The 13530-nt window shown below is 28.8% G+C and overlaps 3 protein-coding genes across 3 annotated transcripts; 1 reads left to right on the plus strand and 2 right to left on the minus strand.

The window, feature by feature from the left end:
* Nucleotides 1–601: 601 nt before the first annotated feature.
* Nucleotides 602–2560, plus strand: LOC124913069 (beta-amyrin 28-monooxygenase-like). Its single transcript, XM_047453693.1, has 3 exons — nt 602–1544; nt 1631–1821; nt 2258–2560. The coding sequence occupies exons 1-3, from the start codon at nt 602–604 to the stop codon at nt 2558–2560; spliced, it is 1437 nt and encodes a 478-aa protein (XP_047309649.1).
* Nucleotides 2561–3171: 611 nt separating this feature from the next.
* LOC124912595 lies at nt 3172–4740 on the minus strand. Its single transcript, XM_047453240.1, has 2 exons — nt 4007–4740; nt 3172–3940 (listed from the first exon to the last, which is right to left on the minus strand). Exons 1-2 carry the CDS (start codon nt 4679–4681, stop codon nt 3311–3313), a joined length of 1305 nt encoding a protein of 434 aa, XP_047309196.1. The 5' UTR covers nt 4682–4740; the 3' UTR covers nt 3172–3310.
* Nucleotides 4741–11313: 6573 nt separating this feature from the next.
* On the minus strand, nt 11314–11986 carry LOC124913070 (mitochondrial intermembrane space import and assembly protein 40 homolog; the record flags this gene model as incomplete). Its single annotated transcript, XM_047453694.1, has 2 exons — nt 11314–11656; nt 11843–11986. Coding segments are annotated over 2 exons (354 nt in total), but the record flags the coding sequence as incomplete, so codon positions are not given.
* Nucleotides 11987–13530: the final 1544 nt, after the last annotated feature.

Consider the following 13530-nt stretch of genomic DNA (forward strand, 5'->3'; position numbering starts at 1 on the left):
TATTAACGGTAATAATTGTACAAATTAGTCTTCGTTTGGTTGTAAGTATAACCTAATTCTAAGTAGTTTTTTTTTAATTAACTTTAGGGTTTTTTTCAATTGATTGAATAGATAATATATAGGGAGAAGATGAAATAACCCTTCAAGTGTAAGATTATAAAAGATCCCTTTAAGTAAGGTCCTAAATTTGACCCAAAAAAAGTCTGTTCCTTTTATTATTTTTAAATAATAAATAAAAATGTTTGGGAATTCATCTTTATTTTTATTTATTTATAAGATTAATAGATTCACATGGCATCATAATGATACCCGTCTTGGATAAAAATCTACTAGAACACCTAATGACTCCTTACAAATATATAGAATAATAATATATATAGTAAAGTTATATACATATTTATAAAATGTGAATCTAACCAATCTAAGAACATCCTTAATTAATGACAAGCACATGCAATATTGATCAATACATATATAGTCAACTGAAATATTTTATAAACTAAAATATTAATAAAAACACATTTCAAATATCTATTAAAATAGGAGGGAAACAAGATCAAATAGCTCTCAAAACATAGCTAACAAAGTTTTGATCTCCATCATGTACTTCTTCCATGCCTCTCTTGTTGTTCTTCTCTGTTTGATCATCCCAATAATTTTGGTGAAAGTTTTAACTCATTGGAACGCGGTCACTCGAGGGAAGTCGTCGCTTCCCCCGGGCACATCGGGATGGCCTTTTGTTGGCCAAACCCTAGAGTTTTTGGCAGCTGGTTGGAGTGGTCATCCCGAGAAATTCATATTCGATAACATTAAGAAGTATCGATCACTCATCTTTAGATCACACTTGGCTGGATCCCCAGCCGCCGTCTTCTGTGGGGCAGCTGCCAATAAGTTTGTATTCTCGAACGAAAATAAGCTTGTCCAATTGTGGTGGCCAAAAACAATCACCAAGTTAATACCTTCTACGTCCAATTTCGAAGAATCCCTTAAACTAAATAGGATGCTTAACAATTTCTTAACGCCAAAGACTCTAGAACCCTATATTGGCTTCTTGGACATAATCGCGGAACGACATTTTGCTTCTCATTGGGAGAATAGGGAACAAGTCACGGCGTTTCCACTTATAACAAGCTACTCCTTCGCGTTGGCTTGTCGCTTGTTGATCAACGTTGATGATCCCGAGCTCGTTGAAAAGCTCGCAGATCCTTTCGAGCAAGTCTTGAGGGGGACTGTTTCGATGCCCATTGACTTGCCATGCACAAGGTATAACCGTGCCATCAAAGCATCCCGTTTCATCATTAACGAATTTACGACGATCGTAAAGCAAAGAAAGACCGATTTAGAACAAGGAACATATAAATCCCTTACGCAAGATTTACTATCACACATGTTGCTTACTAGAGATGAAAACTTTGTGACGGACTATAACATCGCGGAAAAGATCATGGGATTAATTATAGGCGGCGACACGGTAAGCTCAGCATGTTCTTCCATTGTTAAGTTCCTTGCCAAACTCCCGGATGTTTATGAAAGAGTTTATAAAGGTATGGATCATGATTCATGATTAATGTTAATTTAAATAATATTTTTGATGATTAATATATAGTTCTTTTTTTATGCAAATAAATAGAGCAAATGGAGATTGCAAATTCAAAGAGTTTAGGTGAATTGCTGACTTGGAATGATGTTAATAATAAGATGAAATATTCATGGAGTGTAGCATGTGAAGCAATGAGGCTTGCCCCTCCTATTCAAGGCACCTTTAGGGAGGCCTTGACTGATTTCATCTATGAAGGCTTTTTAATACCCAAGGGATGGAAGGTGAGAAATTATCATTATTTAGATGGTCTCTTTTAGAAATAATTTATGAATCTGAATTTCTAAAAGAAAACATTGATTTGAAAATTGATTTAAATTAGATAATATTATGAAAGAAAACTAAAAAGTTTCCAAATGATATCATGAATTGGGTCGGATTTATTTAAATTTTGCCCTACTACTACAATTGTTACACTCAATCAAGATCCGACTCTATATTCGGCGGATTGATATTTTGGTAGGTTGATATTTTGGTAGGTTCGATAATTTGTTGAATATCTGACTCTATATATTCCGGTTCTACATCCATCAGATATTTTTCGATTTGTATTGGGTTGGTATGTCTCGATTGAGCGGTTCAAATTGATTTGAATGTTAACCTAGTTTAATAATCATTTTTTTCTTATTGAAAGCTATGTTTTTCTTGTATTAAATGCAGGTATATTGGAGTGCGAACTCTACACATAAAAGTGCGGAATATTTTCCTAAACCCGAAGAATTTGATGCCTCGAGATTTGATGGGCAACCGCTACAACCCAACACTTTTGTCCCTTTTGGTGGTGGGCCGAGGATGTGCCCTGGCAAAGAGTATGCCCGTATAGAAATACTTATTTTCATGCATTGTTTGGTGAAGCGATTCAGATGGGAGACGATAATTCCAAATGAGAAGTTAATTGTCGATGCTAGGTTTAGCCCCGAGAAAGGTCTTCCAATTCGTCTTTTTCCTCATCCAAAAGCTTAACATGTTGTTATCTTGTTTAGCTAATTATATCTTGAATAAGTACACTATTTAGTAAATATGCTTCTTTTATGATATTGAAATAATATGTGAAACTTTTATAATAAGATTAAACTAAATAAGCAATTTGGTGTAGTTGCTATGATGTAAAACACCAAAATCTCTTCCAGATAGATTTTAGACCTTGTCAAACACAATCAGAGACTATATCTCAGCTGGAGAAGATAGATTCTATCAATATTAGACATACTAAGGTTGGATACAATCTAGATCTAGTTGATACATATTTTCAAATAAAACCATTGCTCTCATTTAGCTGTTTTGTTGTTTGTCAATAAGAATTGATTAGTTTTTAATCATCATTCTTAACCTTTACTACATTGAATTGTAATATATGAACTTGTTAGACTAAGTTCTTTAGTAACTAACTATGTGATTATGACATCTAGATTCTCGCAAACAAGGTGTCTTTACTAACCGTTGTTCCCACATCGATATATATGGGCTATCACAGACCAGCTAGAGTTGCGACTTTTCTATGTTTTGTTACTAGCTGTTTTGTTTTAGCAAATATTTGTTCTCAAAACAATATTGGTAGTTTCTCTCAATTGGCACACAATCTACACAAATTTATTACTTAACCAAATATATCCAGATTATTACAACTATGGATTAGTGAAATTCTAGATGATGGTTTTAGTTGAAAACAGAACTTGAAAAAGAAGAAAAAGAAAGACATGAAATTGAATTTACTCACTTGACAAGACCAAGATTAAGGATCCCCCAAGAAGTGTTTGGCCAAGACTTGTCTTTAGACTTCATAAGAACAACTCTAGCCCAAGCAATCCAACCTTCCCAAGTCATCCTCTTATCCCACGGGCTTCCCCATTCCAGTATCAACCTCACTCCTTTCTCCGCCTCCATCTCTGCTTCCTCGAATCTCCCCTGTCCTGCATACACTTGACCCAGAACCACATGAGGTTCTCCCACAAATGGATTCTTCTCTATCGAATCAAGCAGCAGCCTTTCAACCTTCTCCTTCTTCTCATTTCCACCATTGCAGACTGCTTCCCAGTATAATTCCCTACCAGCTATTTGCTCCTCTGAATCTAATACTCTAGTGCAGTAATTGAAGACTGGAGGGATTACCAGCTTCAGTTCTTCATCTCTGTCTTTTATTGATTCTGTTTCAGATTGATTTGAATTGCACATCCTCTGTTGGATGAAAATCTCTTCTTCTCTTACCAGCAGACTGTAGATTGCTCCCATTCGGGATACCGAATTCATCCATAGCCCTGGTTTCCCATTTCCTGGCCATATTCCGGCAGCCCAGTCATTTCCTGAAAATTCCAGTCTACCGTTGGTGTTTTCGAACAAAGCATCCTGTAAAAGGAAAATAGAATATGAACAAAGTATTGCCTCTTTGCTTATTAAGTATCAATTTCTTGCCTGAAATCCGAAGAGTTGATCACTGAAATCCGCCATGGTCATCAAGAGAAAAATAGCTACAAGTCTTCTCGAGACACGAACGTCTTCACCGGTTTTGATATGCTTAACTATAACCCCATCGTCCGGTATGATAGACTGGATCTTCTTCCTCCACGGTTCATCATCGTCAAACAACCGCTTCTCCTTTGCATTCATCACCGAAATCTCCGACAGTTTGAGATGCTCAATAAGTTCAGAATCCGCATATTTGAACAACAAATCGTCATGGATTAGAGGTTGTCGAGGTACAATACAGAACAGATAGACAAGACGTTCAGCTTCTGCACCAACGTGTCCACGAACAACATCACGACCAGTAGTTGGATCAAAGATCGCGAGGTTAACGTAAGAATTAGAATATGCAGAATGGAAGAGACCGCATAGACAAACCGAATCCTGCGCGCCCCATAGTTTAAGAATCCTGTAGATGTCGACAAGGTGTTCGAGAAAACTTCCGTGTTTATGCCAACACTCTCCGGCGCCAACTGATCGGAGAACTGAGACAAGTGATGGAAGTTTGTCGTCTACGGATTCAAGTTCTCCTCGGAGGAAAGGACGGGCGGATTGGAGCAGAGTGTGGAGATATTGGTCTTGGTGATTGGATTTCTGCTCAACGGTTGCCGGAGAAGACGGCATTGTTGCTATGGAGATTGGAAATCGCAGTGAAAGTGATATTTGTATGAAGAAAGAAGGAAATTTGGAAATGTAAACGAAACCCTAAAGAAACGTGATCGATCTGTTGTTCTTAATCTTGAGATTGTGAAGTTTGATAACAACATTTTTAGTTAATAAATATATAAACCCTAAACCTACATTTTTAGTTTATTGTCAAACTAGTTTTAATTAGTTTTGTGGATGAACAAATTATATTAGTTTGTTACAATAATAGTAATAACTTTACTTAACCCGATTTTTATTTTACGATTTATCTCATTATCATGACAATGTATTTATGTTTGTATTCATCGAGTTATCCTTCTCTAATTTAGAAATTTAAGAAGAATAAACAAAAGTTTAAAGACATTGAAGAAGATAACATTTTTTTAGAAAAATGATAAACTAAACGACAAGTATGCCGCGTGGGTAGGATAGAAATTTTTTTAAAAAGGTCCGAAAATGCTCATGGTAGGAGAGAAAAAATTAAAAATGTTCTGAAACGCTTTTTTTGGGTCTTGAAACGGTCATTTCGGGACAAAAAATTTGTCCCAAAATTAGCGTTTTCAAGACCCGAAATGAGCGTTTTCGGGACTCGAAACGAGCGTTTAGAGATCCAAAATGTGTGTTTCGGGACGTGAAGACAAGATGACAGACCTGCTTTCGCTGAATTTTTTCAACGAAAATAAAGAAATAATATTTTTAAGAATATTAAAAATTAAAATTAGAATAAAATGTGAATAAAATTATGTAAAATGTCCTATTAAACTTTAATTAAAAAAATATATAGATTTAGTCCAACTTAAGCCTTGAATCAGATTGTTTGTCTTTAATAAATGTAATTAATTGGAGATCACATATTCTTAAATGAGTGGATCACATATTCTTAAATGAGTGAATTATATTGAGATCCACATTCATTTTGATTAGATTTACTTAAAAGAATATTTGGATTTAGTGCATTGCGTCCCTATTTCTAACCATTCATTTTGTTAGACCTAAAAGAATAAAAGTAATATTGGATTTAGTGCATTGTTGTATTCATTTTGATTAGATTTACCTAAAAGAATTTATAAAAGTATATTTGGATTTGCACTAAGTTACAAGGGCCTCGTTTGATCTTTGGGTTTTTGGGATAAAACCCAGGTTTTATTCCAAAACCCAATCATCCCATCATCAATCAAATCAATCCTTTTATTAATTAAAATATCCAAATTATCCTCTACTTAAATATTTATTTTTATTATAATAATAAATTATTTTAATATATATAATATTTATTTATATTTTAATTATTTTAATATAAATTAAATTATAAAATTATTTCATTTTAAATAATTTTATTAATTATCTCAAATAAAAATAAAATCACAATCTAAATTCAATTATAACATACCCTATTAAAATTTAAATAATTCAAATAAATAAATAATTATACTAAAAAATAAAGTTAATATATTTGAATAACATATATTAATTAATTTATAAATATATCTCATATAAATTAAATATTTATAAAGATATTTATTCTATTTTTATATATATAAACTCATTCTAAATAAATATATTAATTAATTTAAGTTAATATTTTTTAATTTAATAAAATCAAAATATTATAATGTAATTTAAGAAAATAATAACAATAAAATTAAATGACATTTAAATTATAATTATAAACCACTGAAACTATTTTATTTATTTATTTTTTAATTAATTATAATAATTAAAATAAATTTATAATATAAATAAAACTATAACATATTATATTATCTCATATAATATTTAAATTTTAATAGTAATAATTTATAAAATTAATATTTATTTAAAATTTTATTTTTATATTAATAAAAGTTAATACTAATATATGTATAGTTTTTAATATTTATTTTATTATATTTTAAAATTTAATTTAATAGAAATTAAATTATTTCATTTAAAAAAAAGTATTATTAATTATAATATATATATATTAAAATTTTATTTTTTATTAATAAAAGTTAATATTAATATATGTATAGTTTTTTAATATTTATTTTATTATATTTCAAAATTTAATTTAATATAAATAAAATTATTTTATTTTAAAAAAGTATTATTAATTATAATATATAAATAAATAGAGTTTTTTTTATTAATAATCATATTAAAATATTTAAAAAAATTTAATATTTATTTTATTATATTTTAAAATTTTATTTAATTTATATAAATTAAATTATGTCATTTACAAAATATTATATATATATATATATATATATAAAGGGTAAAATTGGTATAAATTTTAAAAAACCTGGTTTTTTATCAATTCCATCATATAAGGGTTATTTGGACAAAACCCAAGATTTATCCAAATAACCCCTTCCTCAAACAAGCTCAAGGTGAAGTCATGTATTAGTTTGGTCGTGTGTTATTTAAAATATATATACATATATATACCGCGGCGGACTCAAAAATGTTTTCTCGGGGGCCAAATACATAGTGGCCAAATACATGATAACGTAACATTTTTTTGGCGATTAAAATTTTACTTGGTAATTACATAAAAATACTAACAAACACAATTATAAAATACTAATAAGCACAATTATTAAATTATTCTTGTCCATGAGTCGGTACAAAAGAAGACAAGTTTATTTTACGAGATTTCATTTGTTGAAAATATTGCAATATTGCCTCATTTTCAATTGTTGAGAAAATATATTTCTCAACATATACAACTAAATTATCATTCATCCATTCATCTCCCATTCGATTACACAAATCAGTTTTCACGGTCTTCATTGCAGAAAAAACTCTTTCAACGGATTCAGTTGCAACTGGTAAAACTAAAGTCAACTCTATCAATCGATAAACCAATGGAAAGACTATATATTTTTTCTGTTGCAACCAATTTCTGAGAAAAAATTCTCAAGTCTTCAATTGAAGAAAATTGAGGATCATCCCGCAAATTAAATAAGTATGCCCGAAGTTGTTGTTCCAAAAATAAATAATCAATGCATGTGAAATCTTCGGAATAAAGTTTGGCAAGACGAATGAGTTTGCGAATATCAAATTGGGAGAATGAATTTCTGGGATGAAGACATGATATGCAGCCAAGTAATTCTGTATTAACTTCTGAAAAACGATTATTCATTTCTTGCATAATCAAGTCAACAACCTAACATTAAATAATAAATAATAACTATTAATAGATAATAGATAATAAATAATAACTATTAATAGATAAAAAAAAATATTTATTATACATGACAAAAGATTTCCACACGATAATGATGAAAATTAGTGATGAGTTTCTCTTTTCTTCTTCGCCTACCATTGCTATCAATTATCATATGTTCATTCATATCAAGTATTGAGATCGAGTGTAATTGACAAAAACTGTTAACTTTGTCCAAAATATCATGTCATCCATCTTCTCTAAATTTTTGTAATTGATTTTTCGAACCGCAATCAATGACATGGTTTGAACTATATTTTGATCTCCTCTTTGTAGGCAAAGTAATAACTCACTTGTAATTCCCATTAAATTTTTCATCACATGCAACAAAAAAACAAATTCATAAAAAATTAATTATATAAAAAAATATGAAAATCTAATTTAATAGACTTCAGCCTAGTTTTATGAGAATATAAAAAAAATAAAAATATAAATAAGAACAAAATACAAAAACGTGATAAACACATATCTGAATAGACACCCGAGATTACGATTATAGAATATTAATGCGTATAAAAATAATATATCAAATTCTTTATTTAAATATTGTAACTATTGTAACTTGTTTATTAATATTAATTTATATATTTTTATAAATTTTTGAAATAGTTTAAAATTAAGAAATATAAAACACTAATATTATTTTAATTTTTATATTTTACCCTTATAAGTAATTTGTATTATTAATTATATTGAAATAAATAAAAAAATAATGTATAATTATTACATAAATATAATTTTAAAATAAAAAATATTATAATATGATTTACATTATTTTATATATAATTTTTTATACTTTATTTATATAAATAAATTTTATTTATATATTAATTAAAATTTATGTATTATTATAAATATTAGAAAATATTGTTAGTATAAAATAAAATATTAATAATATATATATATATATATTTAATATTTGGTAATTGAAATAATTTGTTTAACTGTTAAGAATATAAATTTTTTGTTTAAACCTAACCTATAAACATTGATAATCAAATAAAGCATTTATAAAAACAATTTACATTTTTAGTCCATAGTCTTGCAATCAAACTAAAAAACGTATAAAATTATAATCACAAAAAAATTAATATACTTTCATATTTAAAAATAAAACTAAGAATTACACTCCAAAACAATCAAGTCCTATATTTTGATACAAAATTAAATTTAGACATGTAGACAATGGATAACTCATGAGACAAAATTAAATTTAGACATTATAGACTAATAACTCACTATACAATTAATCAAATCTTCGAATAGATAATGCTTTCAAAGTAGAATAAGTGAACCAAAAAAGAAATATCAATAAAAATCTTTTTAGAGTGGTTTAAAAAATCGGTTACAAAACAACTTTTATTATAATCAATTACAAAATTATACACCGAGATATAGAAATTTGTTTTTGGACAATCTCATTTAAAAAATAAATATCTCTCAACCCACTTCAGATTTCAAGTATATATATTCTTGATTCATTTTAGCTTCCATTAAATAACTAAAGTCCAAAAAATTAGAGATTTAGGATAAATCAAATAATATATATATAATTATTACCACCTAATTTGAAAATTTTCAGTTTTGTATGTCACTAAATTAAGCAACCATAAATTTAAATTATTTTTCCCAATTCTTTATTGATTTTCTCCTTATTGTTGTGATTTCTCCAAATTGTTACATTTTCATTCTTCAATCATGATTAACTCCTTTTGTTTTGAATTTTCTTTTTCCATATTAATTTTTTAACAAAGAATTAATCCTTAATTCAATTAGGACTTGTTAATAACATATTCATCACTAATCAAAAATATTAACATATTCATCCCAATCTCAATATATTTAAATCAAAATTTATTATATAGTATCACTTTAATTATAGCAACCTTTATTAGAATATAAGTTAGTTAAACTAATCTAATTATATATTTTGATTTTATAGATTTAATTAAACAGGTAAGAAAAATTGATCTAATCTCTAAAATGGAACCGAAAAATAACCAAACATTTCCAATCCACAAACTCATTCTCAAACCCAAAATGCAGTAAACATCACATCAAACACTAATTCATCTCCAACCCAAAACTCATTTCCAAACTAAAAAAAATATTCTTAGAATATTCCTTTCTTACCATAACTTTTTAACTTTATTAATATTATCTATATATTTACCAACTTTACATATTTAACCCTAATCTTTTCTCTTTCATTTAATAAAATTAATTATATATCTTTTCACGATAATTTTTTTTAATGTATTTTCTAAGTTTATTCGTATGGTTTAAAATTATAAATTTATAATTTATAAAATTTAAGTTATAAAATATAACGTAAAAATATATAATAAAATATAAATATAAAATAAATTAAATAAAATTTCAAATATATTACAATTTAATGATTTAATTATATATTTAAAAAATATTATAATTTTTTATCTTAAAATAAAAAATTAAAGGACCAAATAATTTATATAAACAAGTTTAATATTTAAATTAAAATTAAAATGTTTATATATTTGAAGGACTTAAAATTTAAAAAAAAAAATATGCCGGATGAACAGCAAATACGCATGTGCGTTTCTGTCTGGAGAGAGATTGCATTCTCATTTTGCAGGAGCCGTTTGCCGTTCGGTTGGAGAAAAATTGGAACTCCATTTTGCGTTTTCAGTCCGGTTAGAGACGCCCTAACCAAACCCAATAACTGACTTTTTTTTTTTTTTTTTTTTTATTGGATAATCAAGTTTACAATCATTTATAATATATTATTAACTGTTTAGTGGGATTTATTTGAATAAATGAATGATCTAATCAACTATCGATTTTTTTATTATCAAATTATTAATATATATATATTAATTAAAATTTATTCTATATTTTAATTTATAGCATCTTTAATTGGAATGATAGTGTTGAACTTCAACAATTTTAAAAAATTTATATTTTAATTTTGTAGATTTAACAAACAAACAAAATGTATGGAATCATTTAAATTGAACCGATAAATAATCGAATTAACCAAATTAACGACAGTATGCTTATAAATTGGTCAGTTTAATAGAGGTAGTATACTCTATGAAAATGTTTGGTTCAGTTTTCACAAATCGTTTTCTCAACCAAAAAAACATTCGAGAAATTACCAACATTTTACAATCCATAGAACAGTATTATCTATTTGCAAGGATGTCATTCCTTAGAATATATAGAAACTCTTTTTTTCATCTATAGTTTGTAAGCTTATAAATATTTCAAACTATAAATTAACAGTCCTTTTTTACATTAAGATTAATACCCACATTATTTTAAAGCAATAATTTAAACCCAAAAAAAGTTACACAATTATCTCAAATTTGATATGAACCAAAGCATTCCCGATTAAAAAAAAAACAAGTATTTAAAAAAACTTGCTAATAGAGTATCTAGGATTAGCCAGAATCTGATATGAGAATTAAGGCATATCTGGTTGCAAATACCAGATTAAGTCTAGGTTGTAAAGAATTAAACATTGATTAATGGAGAATCAAAATGAATCAATCGTTAAGTGGCTTAGTGGCTTTCGATTTTCTCGATTCAACTGACCAGATTGGCGGGAGTATCCTTTTGGGCACCTTAGCAGGTTCTTCTTCTCCTGTCTTTGTTTTTTCTTCTTCTTTGTCATCAAGAACTTCTTTCGAAAATGCACCAGGATTTGCTTTTATACAACTCTGCAAAGCCACAAATGGGTGCACACAATCCGAGCCCTACAAAGAAGCAAACATGTGTATTTTTGGATTTAGATCTTGTTTGATGTATAGATTATTTCATCAACTATCACTACCTCAATTCATCAATCTCATTATGAATCGCTTTTTACATTAAACAAGTTTTCTTTCAAATAAATCAGGTTATTTCCAAATAACCCTATATCGTGGTGAGAAAATTTTTACCTTTTCTTCAGCAGTGCTCTTCAGAAAGCAAAGGAAGGCAGCAGAAAATTGGTTACCACATGGCCCATTCCTCAAATGAGCTATACAAGGACATTCAAGTGCTTTCTGAGCTTTTGCATCAATAGACTGAAAATTGAAGATGAAGACATGATTTCACACTAATGGGTTATCGAAATGAATGTATGTATGTATGTAAAGTCGGGTTCCAACAAACCTCATCATTTTCACTGTCGCCAAATGCTGCAGCTTCTGTGAGGCCAAACAGTGAAAGAATTGTAAACCTCAAACAGTAAATTAGTGAATGATTATGCACAATTTGCATTTCAGTTCCTTCTTTCCCCATTTCAATTGACCATTCTTTGAAACTCTATTCAAGTACTCAGATTATATGGAACAATTAGGGAATGAGGAACTAATTCATACACATGATCAATTGCATATTCTATCTTCAAGAACTATTCTTGTCTTTAGTCATTATTAGATCTCACTCCTTTATCATATCTAGTAATCTAACCCAACATTTGTAACACTCTCCTAGATGAGGAACAAGAAAAGAATGTATATGAAACTCTGAAAAGTAATCTATCCAAATTCTCCCAAATAGAAAGGATCATGAGTCAATCACTTAATCAATGACATAAATTCTACCCTGTACATATAAGTCAATGACCTAGTTGATGCAGGGCTTAGTTTTTCATTGAATCAGGTATCTATAATCTGAAAGAAATACTGAAAATAGTAGATTGGACAAAGCAATGAAGTCAATTTAAGATACATAGTGATCCAAACTATTGCAATATGGGCAAGAAGGATCGGGTAATCGAATTTGTGTCGTACTTGAAAGAAAAAGGAAATACTAACAGAAAGAAATATAGGGTGAGAGAAATTAACGAACCTGCAAGTAAAGAATCGAGAGAAGGTTGGGGCGGTGGCTTATCAGAAGAAGAGGGAGATGAAGAGGAATTTCCTGAGCGCTGAGTAGCGACGTCGGAGCCATTTGCCGTGTCGCTCTGAACTTGGCCCATGGAGATGGGAGCGTGAATTGAATCGTCTTCTTGGAGAATCTATCTACAGTTGATCGTGTGCAATTCACAGTTCAGACATGCGCGAAGAAAGCTTTTGCTCAAGCTACAAACGTTAAGAAATGAGAGAGGCGGCTAGCTAAATATATCAAATCTCTTTTGCACATTTCTTTTCTTTTCTCAAAATATATAAATATAAATATGGCTCAAATGAAAGTTATTTAGATCACGCGTATCGCATATAATCCCGAGAAAACGAGTTTAATCACTTATTTCTAACTATGAACAAAAATCTATACCGAATGTCAAAATATCTTTGACTATAGATAGAAATAGAGGTAGACTCGGAGAAAACATTCGCCAAACATTATCACCACACCAAGTGTCGTTCTAAAAACTAATCGAATTTTCATTACCCACAATAAAAATTGAATGTTCCCGATAAACATTAAACATGGCATAAATACTACCCCAAATGTTGCATCCCACGGGTCTATAAGAATTCTTGATGAACCAACCAAACTTATATTGACCATATTTACATTTAATCAATTTAGCTCAAATATTCTTTTGCTCAGATTCAAATCTACTACACCATTTGGATAATAAGACTTTATTAAAAAACAAGATCGTGGATTCTCAGTCCTCGTGCTCTTTTATTAATTT

This window comes from Impatiens glandulifera, chromosome 8 (genome assembly GCF_907164915.1).
Source record: "Impatiens glandulifera chromosome 8, dImpGla2.1, whole genome shotgun sequence".
NCBI classification, from domain to species: Eukaryota; Viridiplantae; Streptophyta; class Magnoliopsida; order Ericales; family Balsaminaceae; genus Impatiens; species Impatiens glandulifera.